The sequence below is a fragment of the Epinephelus fuscoguttatus genome, linkage group LG7 (assembly GCF_011397635.1).
Source record: "Epinephelus fuscoguttatus linkage group LG7, E.fuscoguttatus.final_Chr_v1".
In the NCBI taxonomy this organism is placed as follows: Eukaryota; Metazoa; Chordata; class Actinopteri; order Perciformes; family Serranidae; genus Epinephelus; species Epinephelus fuscoguttatus.
The window spans coordinates 18670142-18688857 of NC_064758.1; the positions used below are offsets into that span (position 1 = coordinate 18670142).

At 41.4% G+C, this 18716-nt stretch overlaps 1 protein-coding gene across 8 annotated transcripts in view; it reads right to left on the reverse strand.

The window, feature by feature from the left end:
- The window catches only part of prdm16 (PR domain containing 16), a 208614-nt gene that overhangs the window by 16800 nt on the left and 173098 nt on the right, over positions 1-18716 (reverse strand). For 4 of the 8 annotated variants that reach the window (XM_049581038.1, XM_049581040.1, XM_049581037.1 and 1 more), the window contains exons 4-8: positions 11399-11539; positions 6373-6475; positions 1142-1343; positions 843-1008; positions 509-662 (exon numbers count right to left, since the gene is read on the reverse strand). In XM_049581038.1, the coding sequence (XP_049436995.1) occupies positions 509-662; positions 843-1008; positions 1142-1343; positions 6373-6475; positions 11399-11539 (766 nt within the window). Of the gene's footprint in view, positions 1-508; positions 663-842; positions 1009-1141; positions 1344-6372; positions 6476-7691; positions 8010-11398; positions 11540-18716 lie in introns of those variants that run through there. The other 4 variants (XM_049581041.1, XM_049581044.1, XM_049581039.1 and 1 more) reach the window with 2 other exon arrangements.

The window sequence follows — 18716 nt, forward strand, 5'->3', positions numbered from 1 at the left end:
AAATAATTCCAGAAAAAAGAAAAAGACTGTTTCCTGTGGATAAAACCAAACACTCATTTTGCAATAGAACCTGCCGAATTGTTCCTGAGCTGCTGTATCTAGTTGTACAAAGTATGTGTTTTACTGCCAACTATTAACTTAGCATGCAAAAAAAAAGATATAAAAAATGCATATACTTTTATTTAAATTAAAAAGAGCAAAAATAGGTCTAATATTCTAAATGAATCTAAACTATACGATATGTCAAATTTTGTTGGTAAAAACTTAAGAGGTCAAATCTATTATTTATAGAAAAATAATTATAGAATCAAATAATAACACAATCAAACTACTAACAATAAAAATATGATCCCTGGACTCTTGGCTCAGATGATGTAAACTGGATCAAAAAGTTGGTGTAAATGGAGGAGTAAGAGACGACAGGGGGATGAGGTAGAAGGGAAAAAGGGATCAAATAAATGGAGTGTTAAGAATGAGGCAGTCATTAACTTCCAAAGCTCTCACTTACAGATAAAGGGTTTGACACTGCTGTGGATGTGCTTATGCTGCTTGAGGCCTGACGAGGTGGCAAAAGTTTTGCCACACTCAGGACACGTGTGAGCGCGTGCCCCCACGTGCTGGGAGCGGATATGGCGCTGAAGGTTGCTGGGATCTGTGAATACCTGAAATTTGAAATAAGTATATAAAAATACAGTGTATGCCATGATTAACAAAACAAAAAAATGCTGTTCATTCAGAATGACCAAGTCTATGTCCAGTAGCATTACGAATTACGCCAAAATAACAAGACCATCAGAATATCTGAAGTAGATAAAAGCCTGTGTGTCCTGTGCACAACTTACGTGCCGGGTATGCTGTACCTTATCACAGTTTTCACACTCAAAGCGCTTGCCACTGTCATGTGACATCTGGTGACGGATGAGGTTGGACTTCCAGTTGAAGGCTTTGGGGCACTGGTCACACTTGTACTCCCTCTCCTCTGTATGGACTATCATGTGTTGGCCCAGACTTGATAAGGAGAGCACAAGGCCATCAGTGAAATCAATGAATCATACAAGTCATAATGGACTATGTGTGTTGAATGTGTATATTCTGGTGAGTGCTAGAGTGTGGTGGAAATTGTTACTGTGTGTCTGCGTACCTGTACTCATTTGGGAAGATCTTCTCACAGTCTTTACACTCGTGGACGGGCTCGTCGCTGTCCTCGCGTTCCTGTTTGAAGTCCTCTCTCAGTGTTTCAAAGATAGAGCCGGTACTGGAGCACGAATATTTCTGGTGCCGCCGCAGCTCAAGTGTTGAGGAGAACAGCTCATCACAGTCTTCACAGCGGTACATCTGCTCGTCTGCACACACACAAACACACACAGATTTGTCTAGCAATCACACAGTAAAGCTTCCTGGAATTTACAATACCCACTGAAATCCACCTCCAGTGCTGAAAGGAATACTTCACACACAAAATGACAATTTTTAAATCTGTAAGTCATGCTGTGTTTTCTTGAATTTGAGAAGGAAACTTTGTATTTCTACAGAAAACTGCGAACATATTGATTTACTGATTGGGGACCACGTTAAACAATAGTAAAACTATAACAAAACGTCAGTTTACAAACTCTCACACCCTCATTTATAAATTCATACCCTCAGAACTTCCCAAACACATGCATTTTCAATAAAACCTTACTATTTAAAACTGAACTGAAAGCCAGACTCCAACGCTAAGGTTTTTTGGTGAAAAAGCAGGTGTTTGTAAAGTGTTGAGTATATGACTGGATAAATAAGACTTGGATTATACTGCATGTTACATGTATGTGAGAGTTTGTAAACACGTTTTGATATAGTTTCACTGTCGTTAAAGGTGGCCCCCCAATCAAAGAATGAATCAATCAAATCAATTTTTCACGGAGGCATGTGACAAAAACAGTTCACAAATTCAAGGTAACATGGCATGAATAGCTGATTTACAAATGGTCATTAGCGCAAGTAAGGTATACCTTTAAAGAAAACTTTCACACGTTTGATATGAGTAATACATCTTTTTTGTGATAATGTTTGACATTAAGTCTATCTGTTTACCAATAAAAAAAAATGACAAAATTCCAAATGTATGCCTGTTGTCAAATCTTAATTTAAAACAAAAAATCTTTCTCATATATCATCCTATAAAAACCTTTAATAAATACATGTAAATATTTATCTAAAATCAAACAAACAACTAAACTGAACAAAAAAGTCCTGGTAAAAATAAAATCAAAATTTGGAGTCACATTCTCCAACTTTATGTTTAGGAGCAGGACAAAAACTTTTTTAGTACTATAAGCTTTTTAACATTTCAGGTAGCGACTAATTCTCCGTGTTAACAGAGGACATTTAATTGTGTCCACTGTCTTTTAATATATGCAAAACATTTTTTATGGGAGTCAAGACAAACCAACTTCACTGTGCTGTTCTGCATCCTACTATTTACTAACTCCTGTACATCTTCCAGAGGGTACTGAACCAAACATCCCACCAAACAAGAAGAAAAATCTATCACCTATCTGTGAGTTAGTTACAGCTAAACAGACTCCCATTCAAATGGCAAAAGCAACAATCCTGCAATTGACATTCACATAAAATGGAAATCAATTAGCAGTGAAATGTAGCCTTCATTAACACAGTTAATTGCTTGTTAAAGCAAGTGTTTGCTTGAGACTGTAGGTGTAATAGCACACAGGGGAAACAATATGGGCTGGTCTTCCCCTTCCATGTTGATAACCTTTACAATACTTCTCACCACCAAGGTCAAATACATAAAACTCGGGCCAGCTTTTTCAATAGCAAGTTCCTGAGTCAGACGCCAAGTTCAACAGATCAGGGGAAAGCCCAGCGGAGTGTCTTTGTGCACGGGCATTAATGTGTGTATGTGTGTGTGAGTGCGCATGTGTTTATGTGAACGTTTTCCAAAAAGAATGAGCCACAAGGAACAGAGGTAAGCAGGGGCACAGTGGCGCCAACCCCATGGTGATTTCAGCGCCAACCTGCCATACCCTCTTTGCCATGACCCAAGCAGCCAACGCCTGAGTCGGCCCCCCCAGGTGTCCCGACACGCCATGCACACCCATCCATCATTTCAAGCTGCACTAAATGAGTTTATCCAAAATGACTTACAGTGCATGGCTCACCTGTTTTCTACTGCATGTGACCGTTTATCCAGCTGGAACTTCTTGGGCACATTAAAAGGGCATTAGTGTAGCAACATCAATGTGTCTAACCTTGGGGAGAAGGATAAATGACCTTCTGGTCAATGGGCCATTACACTGAGCTCAAATGTTAAACTAACTCACTTTGACACCGGCGTGCACATATTTCATGGAGTGCGAGTGTTTTACTGTGAGAGTTGGTTATCATTTACCCTGAAGCACAGACACCTCAATACTCAGGTGCTTTTTGTCTGTCGCCTTGAAGAGTGGAAAATGTTTTGTGGAAAAAAGAGGTGGGTTCGTACGCAACTTCAATAAACTGCTGAGTTTGAAAAAGCTTGTGTGCATGACGACTTTTGCAACAGGAACGTCAGTGGTGGGAAAATCTCTGTGTGGACACTCAGGTGTGCATGCACGTGTGTTTCAGGGAGGATGCACGTAAATAAAGGTGACTGCTTGAGTGCATTAGCGTGCCAGTGTTTTTTCAGTTAGTCTGGTCTGGGCGGGTGGGGTGAGGCGGAGTGGGGTGTGGGGGGGTTATAAAGGGGAGACTAATAGCTCTCTGGGAGACGAAGGGAAGCACAATTATGTGCAGTTTAGCAGCTAATCTGGGAGCATGGGTGAGGTCTCAGGGGACTCCTCAAGTCCTCTACTTCAAATTCCTTCTCCGATAAGCCAGACACAGAGAGCAGGGCTGCACTGCCAAGCTCCCACTCAGCCCTGTTACCTTTCTCATATCACACACACACACACACACACACGCACACACAAATACATGGAGACAAAACAGACACTCTCATCCCCACAGTGGGTGTCTGTCTCTCTTTGTCCTCCTTTCTTTCTGCTTTTCTGTCTCTCTAACTCACAAATAAACATCTTAAAACAGTAAACGAACTGTTTTTTTTTTGCTGTCTGCCTTCATTCCTCTCTCACACCAACACACAACGCCAAATACTTTGGCTCTGACACACGCATTCTGGCAGGTGGAGTGTCTCTCTTTTTGCTCTGTCTGCCTCCCTCTCTCTATATTTCACATACACACACACACAAGGGAATTGAACAAATCATTTACAAGTCTGCTCCATCTTTGACGCACTCCTACAACACGCCAATCTGCTTCTTTTCAATAATCAAGCTTGCTTTGAGCTCCCGTTTCCTCCTGTTCCTTTGGCATGGAGATCTGTGCATAAACCGTGCATCACGCAGGGGGGAAAAAACTGGTGAGCTGCAGAACATCTCACGAACATCTTGTTCTCCCCCTCCACCATTTTATAGCCAATGACATGTAAGAGTAATCTGATTTTTTTTTCATCTGTGGTTCCAGAAAGACTGGAAACACAACAAAACAATGTTACCTGACAACAGCACTTCACCACAATAAGTCCAAGATGTTTAAAGAAATCCAGCGGAACTACGGCCCCTTTTCCGCTTAAGTGAACTTTGAAAGAAAAGCTCAGATCGACAGTGAACAGCTGTCCAAGTTAGATTGTGAGATAAAATATTGAATGTATTCGGTCTGACGTATAGAGGCATGGTTGAAAGGTAGTGAGTACAGTGAATCAGGTTACTTACTCAGAGAGAAGACGGGCGGGTGAGAGCACCTAAATGTGACGCACTTTGAAATGCGAGCCAGTTTACAGACATCAGTGAACAGCAAGGTGCGGGTTCACTTAGCACACAAGATCTTGCAGATTTTAGTGGTGTAAAGGAAAGCAAGGATCAAACTAAAATGCACAGACATTTATTAGAAAGACAGATCAATAAAAATCAGAATTGAAGGATGCCATTTTTCATTTTATTTGACACCACTGACCCATCAGCCACTGTTAGGGAGTAGGATTTTTTCCCTCTCAACGTCAGTTGTAATTTGCATTATCTTTAACTCGTCTTACAAAAATCCTGGGCTTAAAGACAAGTGGATTAATTTAAAAAAAAATAAAAATAAAAAAATAAAAAAGAATTTCAGGTTGCTGCATCAGGTTTAATCAACTTAAGTATCTTATCAATAATTTAGCAATACTTGACTACATGTTTCACTTGTGTTGTTATTTTTTGATAGAGCTGCAATGGTTAATAGATTAGTTATCAACTATACAATTAATCACCAACTAATCTGATAATCAATTAATCAGTTTGAGGGGTTTTTTTAAGAAAAAAAAAATCCTAATTTTCTGATAGCTTCTAAATTTGAATATTTTCTGGTTTCTTTCCTCCGCTGTGACAGTAAACTGAATATCTTCAGGTTCTGCACAAAACAAGATTTGATTTGATGACGTCACCTTGGGCTGTTTCACCATTTTCTGACATTTTACAAACCAAACAACTAATCGATTAATGGAGGAAACAATGAACAGATTAAGTGACAATGAAAAATAAATTTAAATTGAACAGGGATATTAAAGGTACCACTAAAAACAACATAGCCTAAATAGGGTTGGTGAACATTTTTTTTTCCTTCGCTGGGAACATGGGGCCAATTCCCAGGAGCATCAAGTCACTAACGCGTGGCAGTGAGTCCGTGAGTCTGATACTGGCCACTAAAACTTCCAACAACACTTAGGCTGAATTTCTGAGGACAAATTGCAACGTTGACTTGTGAAAAGTGAATATCTTTATTACTATTATTATTATTATTATTATTATTATTATTATTATTATTATTCTTTGACTGAAATGTGACAAATAGAATTCCGATGTCTCGGCTTAAAGGTCCCGAGTGCTCCCATTTAAGGTGTTCTTAAGGCCATGACTTCCTAATAGCTTCTGTTTGATCCTGGCTTTCCGTTAACAGAAAATTTCTACTCACATAGGATGGAATATGACAAGTGCCAATTGACGCCCTAATACAGTATTTCAAGCAAAGAGGCCCATTACATAGCAGCATTGTACGCGCACAATTCAGACCAGACTCTTACCAGTGGCCTTCATTATTGGCAGGCCCTATTCTAAACGACAGGTCCAAAAAACGGCTTCAACCAGATGCTTTAATGCGGGATTTAATTCCATCCTGGAAATTTATGATTCGAATAATTCACATTTCTTGAGGAAAGAAAAATATCTTGGAGGGAGAGATGGTGTCTTTTCCCCCGTCACATTAGCGGGGTTATGGAGTGTGTTGGCCGCGAAAGCAGCACAGGATGCAGGTTGGAGTTTGTTTAAAATGTGCGCTAATGACGCGCATTAATCTTACCTTGTAGGTTGGGTGCCATGGATCCCTCGGGGAAAATACCGTCCTTCATATACACTAAGAGCTCCTCCCCTGCTTCAATGTCCCGGACAGCTTTGTAATAAATCTGGGGAGGGAGAGAAAGAGAGAGGGAGACTTTAACTTCAGGTCAAGATGGCTTTAATAAGTCTGGACCCCCGCATGTTTATTATCGCACTTTCAGGAAGAACCTAATGGTGAAACTGATCATATAAGCGTAATAATATGGTTGTTGTTCAACACAATAAAACACAAAATTCGTGTCTAAAATAAGATACATTATCAAGGCTGGAGCGGAGTTATGGAAACATATTTGCTTTGCGATATGGCACAGTTAAATTGTAATTCAAAGCCGGGCCGTCAGCGGTTATTTTGTTTTATTCTACATTTACTCAAACTTATTAAAATAAGCAAAACGAATAGAAAATAAATATCACTTACAAAATAGCCACTTGAAATAAAAAAAGATCTGCGTTATTTCACAAAGAATTACTCAAACATTCAATAAAAAAAATGAGAAAAGGAAATTAAAGAGAGAAATCCAGACGACAAAAATACCTCTGCAATGAGTCTAAACAGAGTGAAAGAAAAGTGGTGGCAGGAGGAAAATAAACAAACAGCTTTTTCATTTACAGCTGTAGCAACCAGGGGAATGTCGGGTCTTTAACCGCACACAACTATTCCTTTGATTGAGGTAATTTAACTTGTGTGATCGGACATAAATTATTGGTGGATTATAATTTTTTTTAACTTGAAGTAAAGACAAGGAAAAACTGAGGAAACGAGAGTGTTTGCAATATTCAAGGCCACTCAGAGCCGAGGCCTCAATTCTCTTTGCAACACCTAGAAAATCTGTGAGCCAAAGCGTACACAATCTATAGAAATTTCATTAAAAAGCATCATAATTAACATGTATAATTTTCCAATAAAAAAAAATATCACAGCTTCATGCATCCCAATAAACTACAGCGCAAACAACCCGCGTCAAGCTGCATGCAGAGGCCGTGATGTGGCGACACATGGGGGCGCTCTGTACCAACTGAACGATGTCACCACAACAAGCGAGGCAGATCACACTTTCATTCATACACACACAGTCACACACACAAACACACAGACAGGCCGGTGAAACTAACTTCCCAGACTTAGTGCTCTAAGACGAGACAAGGAGCGAGGGCCTACAATCAATGAATAGGCCTATCATTATTATTATTATTTTCAACAATAATAGTATTATTACAGGCCTGCGTATTTGCGACAATCAGGCTACACACACCGGCTGCGGCAGCCTCGCTCGACCTGACCTTTCTTTTCTCCGTGAGTCGGAAGAGTTGAGAAAGTTGCGCGGCGCTGCGGAGAGCCTCCAGCTGCAGTAGCGCTTCAGTCCCGGTGGAGTTGGCGACACAACCCATAGTAGGTCTGCCGGAGAGATAGCGGGGCGCTGGAGCGGACAGGGCCGGGGAGAGGCGGTCGCGGAGCGGCCAATCGCGCTGCAGACGGTCGGTGATCGCTCCCTCTGGCTGGATGAAGCCCGACGCTCCTCTGCTGGGCTCCTCTCTAATCTAGTCAGTGAGCGCGTCTTTGATGATGATGATGAGTCTCTCTCTCTTTCTCTCTCTGACTCTCCCTCTCTCTCTCATTAGTGATTCCCTATTGCCCCTCGGTGCTCTCTCGGTTACCCGTCGGCCACTCCTCCTCGTCTTATCTCCAGCCAAAAGGATTGAGGGATCTACGGTGCAGACCCCTCCCCGCATCTCCGATCTCAGCCGCCGCTTTGGCCGCTTGATAAATCTATTATTGATGTAAATAATGGATAAAGCAGCCTGACAGACTTTACTCACTTTATAGGTCACACTCAAACGCACGCGCGCACCAACATATAGATAAGCACAAGGAATGTACCAGTAGGCCTTTTGCTGATTAATGTTACCTAACTTTTATTACAAGCATCATTTCGTTCACTTTGTTCCAAACAGGACTTAAAATAAGTTTATAAATAATGGGATCGATTCTATAATTTGAGGTCAAGTTTGGATTAAAGGAGGTCAATTTAAACTTTTTCAAGATTTTATTTTAATACAACCTGTGACAAATAAAGTGGGTTTTTTTCACGCATTCGCCATCCAACAATTATTTCAAAAAGTATTCAACATTAATGTCATTATTATTATTATTATTATTATTTTTTACCAATCATTTAAATTTATATTTGGGGCGGAGAAAATGTTCACTAAAGAAAAATGCTTGAATAAATTATAAAGGATGAACAACGTCGCAAAATCCTATTTAAGTAATTCCGCATTCTTTATGTGTGAAATACCCATGTATTTTCAATATGTTCAAATCTTAACATCTTCCCAATTTTTAAGACAAGATTATAGATTAAAACATGATCAGCAAATATTACTTTTTAATGAATACAGCCAGATGATAAATGAGGATATTTTAATTGCTGATTAATATTTGTAGTGTCTTTTTGTTTGTGTGTGTGTGTTTGTTCTACAGTCAGGCCTGCACACTCAGACCTGTCTTGACCTCTCCCCATCTCTGTCCAGTGTTCGAGGGACAGATGCCTCATCGATCAATGCCAGCCGTAGGGCCCACAATAATCCCCCACTGTGGCCTCATACACATGCACACACACACACACACACACACACACACACACACACACACACACACCAGTGTCTATTTATTGATGGATCCATCCCGGGGTAGAGGGGCAGATCAAACAGCGTCGGATAGGCCTCCACATCAAAACACAAAAGATGAAGGACTGACAAGAAGGTGGACAAGGTTCATCTTCTCAAACACCCAATCATACACACGCATACACACACACCTCACCCCTTGCTCTCTCAGTCGTTTCCTTCACTTGATGCCACTTGGCCTCAGAACTACTGAGTGGGCTCGCTTACACACCGGTTTTGGCTGATTGTTGACATTCTAAATCAATGGGAACTATTTAATAGAGTAAGACACACACACACAGATGCACATGTACTGTACACACGCACTCCTGTTGTAAGGCCATCAGAATATTGCCAGAACATGGCATTAGGATGCAATTGCGAGCAGGATTAAGTGAGAACAGTTACAGGAAGTGTGTGTTTTTGTTATGAGGACTGATCAAGAAGAACAGAAAATAACATGATGCCTACACAAAGCACCAGTACATCTTTCTTAAAACAGACACAGACATTTCTCATTTTGGTAATGCTCAAAAACTTAACAGCACTTCTGCAGAAGAAAATGTGTCCAGAGCACATTTATTGCACCGCATATATATGGAAACAAATACATAAAATAAAACCAAATTATCGCATGACCACGAATATCTAAATTATGCATGATCGTGAACACATTTGTCCATCTTACATCATTAATGACAAACAAATAAACAAATAAATTATCCACTTGCTTTTTAAAAGGTTACTGCGCGCTGTGAATTTGCCCCGTGTGCACATATTTCCATAAACTCATGCATTGTGCATGCTGATACAAAAAAAGAAAAGAAAAATCACTGAATAGTCTGTTGAATTATACATTCTAGCACTGAGTGGCTGTGTATTTGTGTGCGTGTGTGTGTTAGTAAATAAATGATAGGGTCATACCTGTGAGCCACTATACACCAAGCAACTGGCCAGGCAAACAAAAGCAAAGCCGTGTGCTAAGTACAAACAACTGCAAAACACATCAAAAAACAATCATGCACGTGGCCTCTCTGGCTCTGATAATTCTCCACAATTTTCGCCGGTGCCCTGATTCTTTCTTTGACATTGTGTGGCAGTGGCAGGGGGCACTGATGTGAAAATCTTAAAAGGATTAGGCGGGTTGGTGTTGCCAGCCAATTGGTGCTTGTCAATCTCGGAGGCCCCTGTGTGTTCCCTCTCTCACTTGGTCCAAGCCCCCTTTCTCTCTATCGGTCAGGCTTAGTGTCTGAAGCTTAAATGGACACACTAGCCTGTCCCCTCGGTGTGACAGAGTGACAGGTGGCAGATCAAGACATGAGGACAGAGAAAGGAGACAAAGACAGCGAGGAACAGGCGGCTAGAGACCGAGACAGGAGGGGGAAAGAGCCATGTAGGCAGGGATTAGGAAACAAATAAGAGAGGAGTGACAGGAATGTGGAAACACACAGGCAAGTCATATGGATGCATTTGGCTACTGTCATACCTCCGTCATCTTTATTGCTTTGTTTCTCTGTCTTTGTTTTCAAGCTGACAAGTTTTCATTCTCATTATGCCTTTGGATGCATTTTTATTTTGTAAACCCCCGTGCATGTGAGTTATCATAATAATCCAAACTTAACTGAGAGTGAAATGTGCGTCAAGTAATGGCAGAGTAACACCGCTGGTATTTCATTTACAGAAACTGGGACAAGAGTCAGCAAAGCAAAACAGAAAAAAATAAAAACGCCTGTGCAGGATAAAGAGAAACAGAGAAATATGCTAATATATTGCAGCAGTAAGTTGTGGCACACACATTGCATGGGTTGGGGTTAGGGCCTAGTTAAGCAGTTGGGGTTTTATGGGCACTTACCCAGGTTTCTTAAGCAAGAGGGAGAGAGGGAGAGGATGGGACACAAGAGGGAGAAAGGCAGAGAAACTGCTGCCTCCACAGAAGAAGGCCGTGCCTTGGATAATGGTTATTATGGGACTCCGGAGTGTCAGGCTATTCTTCAGCCTCTTTACATGGGTCATTTCCTAACAGCACTGGCAACTGGCCCAGCCGCAGACACACAATAGAGCCATTCCTTGGTCATTACCAGCGCACACATTTTGCTACCACAATGGTAAACACACACACACACACACACACACACACACACACACACACACACACACATAAGTGTGCATGCACAGATTCACACAGATCAATGCAGTGTCCACTCTCTGCAAAAGGGAAACAGTGGCAGCTACTCCCCTTCCTCCCTTTTGCTGACAACATGGTGTTGCTTCTCACGTTCTTGGACCACAAATCCAACCAGCACATCTCTCATGTCACTCACCTGGTCTCCGGTGAGGTGACAGGCTGCGAGGTTCTGCTCCTCAAATGACGGGGCAGAGCGGACATATTTGAGCCAGCTGTTACTGGTAGCATCTGGGCCTGTGTCCAGCGCAAACTTGACATTGCCCATGTCGTCCACCACCTGTTGGAGAGCAACAAGTTAGATATTATTAAAGGAAAAACAGGGACAATCACTTGGAATATTTCTATAAATTGTATTTTGCAAAGAGGCTTTGGGCAGTTAAAAATGCATTAGGGTATCCCGGCTGTGCCAGGAGTTTGATGTCAGTCAACTTAAGACACACACAGTCAACATGACAGTGGGTGTTAGGGCCACCTAACCCTGTCAATCCCAACAACAAGAAGGGAAAAGAAGGAAAGGAGGAGAAAGGAGGAGGGAGTAGACAAACTGTGGCTTCTTTCACTTGTTTACAGACTTTCTCTGGCACATATTGATCACCCTTTGTAACCCCTACGTCCCCCTGAGACTCCAAGAGCGGGTTTCATGTTACCCGCTTTCACAGAGAATGAAGGAGGATGGAGGTAGAGGTGAAGGAGGAAGAGGAAGAGCAGAGAAGAGGGGCTTATTGTTGAACAAAACAAGGGGAAAACCAGCAAGGAGTAACAATGCTTTGTGTATGCATGTAAAAATGGGTCCTCATTCTTCCCAGAATTGCACATTATGAAATATTTGAATGCTAGGGAATGAGAAAGTCATCAAATCAGTCTAAAGGACAGATATAAGACAACAATTAGTGTGTTTGTGAAACAGCAGAGATTACAAAGACAGCACATGTGAGGCCAGCAATGTTGGTTTCTACTCTTGGCTCCTTTGAGTGCATTTGTTTGCATGTGTTTTGGTATGTGTGTGTTTGTGGTGGAGTTCGGCGGTTCTGTTAATCTGGGGGCGGCTCAGCTGAAACCCCTAAGCCCACCCTCTCCACCAAGCTGGGGTTGAAGCTCCGATTTCTCCACAGCACTGCACGTTGATACTGAGCCTGTGTGAGTCCTCAGGGGAGAACTGGCTTGAGACAGAGCAACTCCTCTAATTACAACTCCCAATCAGCCTGGCCTGAGTTCGGCTCTGACCTCTAGCTTGACTCTCGGCGCTCCTAATCACAGTCAAATGTCTGCTGAAGGAAATCGAGGTGTGATGGAGAAGAACCAACAAGCCATCTGACGTTTTTAGATGTGCAAAGTTCGTGAACCTCTCTAACTGGCTGCTTTTCTCAAGGCATGTTCGTGGTATTTTTCTCCCCAGCTCGTAAAGTGTGAATGGTCATGTTCTTGTTGTCTGGGTGAGCGCGTGCAGAAGGTGTATTTTTTGTGGGTGGGGGTGCAGGTGCCAAGTTTGGTGAGTAAATATGTAAAGGGTCTGGTTGAAGGTGTGGAAGAACTGCCATGTGCTTGTTTGTACAAATACGGCAACCGTTTCAGGCAAACACATGTGCGCCTAATGGCTCGGGGTAACAGAAATGTTTCTACTTTTGAGCGAAGGTGTGAGTTTACCCTCCTCGCTTGTGCCTGCTGTAGAATAACAATGCCTGTTAGTGCCTCGGCTAAAAATAATCAAAACTGTAACTTACGTTTTCAAACCCTGTTTCACAAGCCTGAAATAAAAACTGTGGCTAGTGCTTATGTAAATGTATTTGCTGATTGTGAGAGTGGGAAAAGAGACTGTTTGTACAAATCAGTTCCTGTTATGTGTTTTCTGTAATTCACACTGAGATGCTCAGAGGCAAATAATGTGATAACACCCACTGGAAGAGCTTCAACATATAAACTGAATTCTATCTGTTCCTCACCCTCCACCTCTACAGCTACTGCCTCTTCTGCTTCCAGTTTACAACTTAAACACTTGGCTTGATCGAGTCCAGGCCTTTATTTTATGTGTGAAAACAGTCACTGAAAACTAACCAGGCATACCCACTACTACACACCTACTGCTTCACCCAATATGTTTTCTGCAGGCAGTGCAGTCAGGGTGTGTTACCGGGGAGCTGCGACAGGTATCGTACGTTTTATGAACACATGGAGAAAAGCTGAAATCCAGGTGGAGTCAAAGTGGGATTATTTCCTTTCTTACGTAGGAGTAGGTGTGGGAAGGGGGGAGGGGAAGCACAACTCTGCACAGACTGACACACATATGTATGAATACTGCCATGCCTACGTATTAGGCATGGTCACACACTGAGACACATTTTGGTTTCCCCCTTCTCCTATACACACACACCCAGGGGTCTGATCACAGGCTTAATGAGCTGCAGACCTGTGTGTGTCGTGCACTTTTCTACGTGCACATGTGTGTGTGTGTGTGTGTGTGTTGTCTGAGAGGCCTGCTAACACCCTGTCTCCGGGTGGAAGCCTGATTTATAAGGCTTCAAATGAGGTGCAACAGAGAAGGAGAGCCAGAACAAGCCCACGGCTGATTGTTTGTTTATTTACCTTTCTTTTTCATTTTCCCCCCACCCTACGTCACGGGGGGGGAGGAGGACCTGGGTGGAAATCATCAGCTCCACGTGCAAAAGGGTTTTTAACAAAACAAATCAGGCTGCTCAAAGTTTTCCCTTAAAGTTCTCTCTCCTCCTTCAGATCAGAGCCTCAAAATGAAAACTGTGAGACTAAAGACATCAGGGATGCTGCTTTTATATTTTTAAAATGCTCTATTACAATTAAAACCACCTTGCACTGACTCATGCTGTTTATTTGGTCACATCAATGATTCACTCCCAACTTAATTCCTCAAGCCAATTTTCTGATCTCCTGTGTCTGACAACCTCCTTCAACCCAATCGACAGAAAAAAACATGTTGGCATTGAATATTTCTGCAAACCACGGATACGTTACATTTGCATGTTATTATGTTGCAGATACGGTGAAACTTCACAATGCTGTGGTTAACGTGTGGCTACAGTTGGTTAGGAAAAGATCATATTTTGGCTTACAATGCCCATATGAGGATACAATCCCCACTGGAAAAACAGCGATGTCTTCTTAAAAAACAATAATTTTTCAGGCCACAATCCCGGCAGGAAATGCAGTGATGTCTCTGTAAAAAACAACAGCTTGTAGTACTACTTTCCCCGCTAATGAGTTGCTACAAAACACCCACGATTGGAGCCTAAAAACCCACTGGAAGCAACGACTTGCTAAAAAACAAGTGGTTTTGTTGTTTGTTGGTCTTAAACAGTAGTCTGCAATAGCGTAGCAGGCCATCCACCATCCTCTCTACCTACATGACAGAGTCAGCTCACATATTATTTAGAAATGTTGATATAATACATATGAAACAAGATAAAGTCATGTATTTGGGATTTGCAGAAATGTATTATGCCAACATTTTTTTCTGGTGACTGGCCTGTCTCCTTCCTCTCCACAATACTTTCTGGATTGTTTTTATAGTTTTACAGATCATTCCTATCACTAATGACATAATGCTATTCACTGTTTTAATTGTTACAATCTAAGAATGTGGCAAACTGAAGAGAAGTTAGTTGGATACTGCAACAAACACCCCCAATCAGACGGGTTTAAACAAACCCTGAGGTGAGCCAAACGTATTCGGAAACAAAGGTGAGAATTAAAGTTATGACGCAAAGTGCCCATTTTAAACATCCATCACAGTATATTGATTGATTTCTTGGTTCATCTTTGCCATACCTAATCACAGTTTCCAGTAAGGGAATAATGTCAACATTTGAGTGGTGTTTACTGTTGGTTTTCCCTCCAAATATAGTGACAGATAATGTCGTTCAACACTTTGCTTGTTTACAACCTGTCTGATCATTGGACTGCTTGTATTTCTGCCCTGTCACATTTTATTGTAGTAGTTTCTGCAGGTTTCTGGAACTCAGCGAGTACACTGTTATTATAACTGATAGAAATGATGCAAAAGCCTATGAAAATAATATCAAAGCTGTAATAATTAATTATCCATTGGCCAGTAAAGAGAAGAAAACAGTCACTTCTATCATTTTTTACTTTTAATTCACATACTATTGTAATACTATATCACTGATTTACTACCACCCCCCCCACCATGACCAAAAAAATCAATTTCTTGACCTATGGTTTTAGTTTTTTAAACAGCATCAGAAAAAGACTCACATGACAGCGCGTGCACACACACACACACACACACACACACACACACACACACACACACACACACACACACGTACCAACCCGAACACAGACACAATGAGACTTCAGTGAAAGAGAAGCGGCTCTGAGTGGACAGGATGCAGAGCAAACTCCACAGGAAGCTCTGATAAGAGCACGACACTTATATTGCTCCTCACAACACAAAGGGGAACCTTTGACAGCTAGGAACCTTTAATGGATGTCTCGGCATGCCCTCTCCTCCGCCAGTTATATCTGACGGATGTGTGTGGCGTGCAGGGCTGAATTAGTAGAGGAAAGTTGCTTGTACGGGTAGACGTTGGTGACAAGGTACATATTATTTTCTGTTTGACGGAGGGCAGAAAATGGAAATGGCAGCTCGGAGCGCGGTGGTGATTGTGATTCTGATGTGAGACGGAGATAGAAGCAGACTTACAGCATGTGAGACATAACTGCTGGGTTATTGTGTGTCTCTTAGGGGGATATTTTTACGAAGTGTGATCTTAGTGCTTTGTTGCACTGCCCCAGGTTTTAATGTGTGAACACACCCTGGTTTGCATGTATTTGCACATGTGTGTGGTAGTTTCAAAACTCTAAAAATGTAGCAACTTCATTCTGACTTGTCTGTGCAAGTTTTCCAGGTAATAGGCAAAAATCCCCTTAAATGTTTCAGGGGATTTTGTCTTGCCTTCACATCAGAGGTTATCAAGACGAGCGACAGCAGCCATCCATCTTTGTGAAAGTCCAATAAACATGTCTGTTTTGGATTCAGGTAGTCAAGTGACAAAAGTGATAATCACACAAAGACACATAGAGACTCTTTTTTCAACAAAAGTTTGCTGAGAGAATTCTGTGCATTGAAGTTTTTCCCCCTTGGAAAACAGGAAAGCAGCACTATGAACATGTAAAGAGAAGGCTGACTCTCCCCTGGTTCACTTAGTCATGTCCTGGGGAAGTTGCCGACAAATGAAAAAGGTTGTTTCAATGAGGAAGCTCAAAGAACAAGGAAGAGATTGCTTTTCACTATAGATCTGGCTTTTAATCATTCTAGATCAAGAATATGTGAAAATGTACACAAAGACAAGCACAGACGGATGAGGAACATTACGAGGGGATGCATGCACTTCTCCTTGGCGCAGCTAGGGGGCAGCCTGGAATGAAATCTCTCCAGGCAGAGGAGCAAAAGTGGAAATTAAACTTCCCTCCTCTCTCCACAGCTGTACACACATACATACACAAAAACACAATATAAAAATGGTAGTCAGAGCAAGAATGTCATGCACGCACACACACACGCTCAGTTTTACCCCGACGAGAGGGCCAGTCATAGACCCAGAGCAGTGACAGTGACAGATTGAGTGGCTGTGAAGTGGGCTGCGGAGCTGGTTGTTAGAGGTGTTGCAAATTAAGGTGCAGGACGACTAACAAGAAATAAAGAAGTGTGTGTGAGAGTGTGTATCCTTTCTGGAAAAGGGTCTGTTTCCAGTTGGGAGGTCCCTTAACATGCACATATGCACACATCTACGCACACAGGCGGACTAATAAGGCGGCTGACAGAGTACAGATCACCACAGCCTCCGATGTGTTTGTGCACAGTTACATGTGTGTGTGTGTGCCTGTGTGTGATGGATGGCGGCCTGCAGAGATGACCCTACCCTGCCACATCACTCAACAGTCTAAATGAGTGTGTCTCCATCCACATTTGTGTGTGTGTGTGTGTGTGTGTGTGTGTGTGTGTGTGTGTGTGTGGAGGTGAGAGGTGGACAGGCACACAAGGGGTCCTGTCAGTAAACCCTCTCTTACAGAGAGGAAGGAAAAAGACAGAGAATAAAAGACAAAGAAAAAGAGAGATTATTCAAGTTTTATTAACTTCAGTGGACGCTGGGTGAAGAAGATGAGGGGAGGCAGTGAAACCCAAGAGGATGAAGTGAAGATGAAGATGCATACAAAAACCGATCAAAGTATCTAACCATTAGTCTTCATGCATCTTGGTAAACCTGGCAGTGTTTGTGAGTGTGAGTACATGAAAGAAGGAAGAAACCCATGAGCTCACATAAACCTTAATAAAATTCTGAGCTTGCTAAGAAAAAAATCAAAGCCTGAAGCTGCATATTAACTTTTGTAAACGTGTGAAGTCAAGAAAATGTTTAAAACAAAATTTGTACACAAATCATTTTACCAATGAGGCTATGCAAAGACTCAAAGTTGTGTGCTTTAAATTTGGACTCAGACGTCAACAAAAGCAGCTCTTCTTTCTCAGTCTTTATGTAACCTCACTGTTGAGAGAATTTGTGCATAAACTTTGCTGTAGAAAAAAAAGTAGATTGTGTAAATAGCATTTGTAATGAAGGGGTTGTTCTTTAAACAGTTTTACAAAATGTGATGTACAATAAAGGGCTTTAAAATGATTCCTGAACATCATTTCAAAAACTCAAAATCTTGCTGACCTTTATATGAACCAATAAAAACAGCATGCTAAGTACATGCAAGCACACGATAGACACATAATTTCACAATGTCAAAAAACACTAAACTGATGTGGGAGAAACCAGAGAGTTAAAAGAAAGAGAAATATACCTCAAAAAGGCTTCAGTTAATTTCAGTTAGCTCGAAATCATATTGAATTTATATGAAACATGAGTCTTACATTCATCAGTCCGGGGAAATTTATTCTATTCAGTACTGCTCTGATGAAGCAGTTGACAGTGTTACTCACTCATTTTCATAATCTAAATTTTTCCATCCATTAGTTTTCTTCCCAATACTATAAATTTTCTTTTCCCTGTCTTTTTGTCACCACAACATCTGCTCATGCCTGACTTTTCATGCTTGTACTGTAAAAACACAAAGACAACAAACCACCTGCACACACAGAACCAAAAGCAACGTTAACTGTCACGTAGAAACCGAGAATGTGTTTGTCCAGCTAAATTCAAATGACATTCAAATATTATTCAAATATGTTCTTTAAATTGCTTTAATCTGAGATGATGTATGCATTTCAATAGTCTTAGCCCATCAGGGTGTGCTGACAATATCGCTTTTATTAACAAACACATTTAATAATTTTAAACCATCAGAATCATGAAATTACTGAACTAAAATGAAAGATTTTAAATAGTTTTAGTGAAAATTTGTTGAGTCCTAAAAAAAGAGAATCAGCAGCACAGCCAAAGTGTTTCATCAGGAGAAGCCAT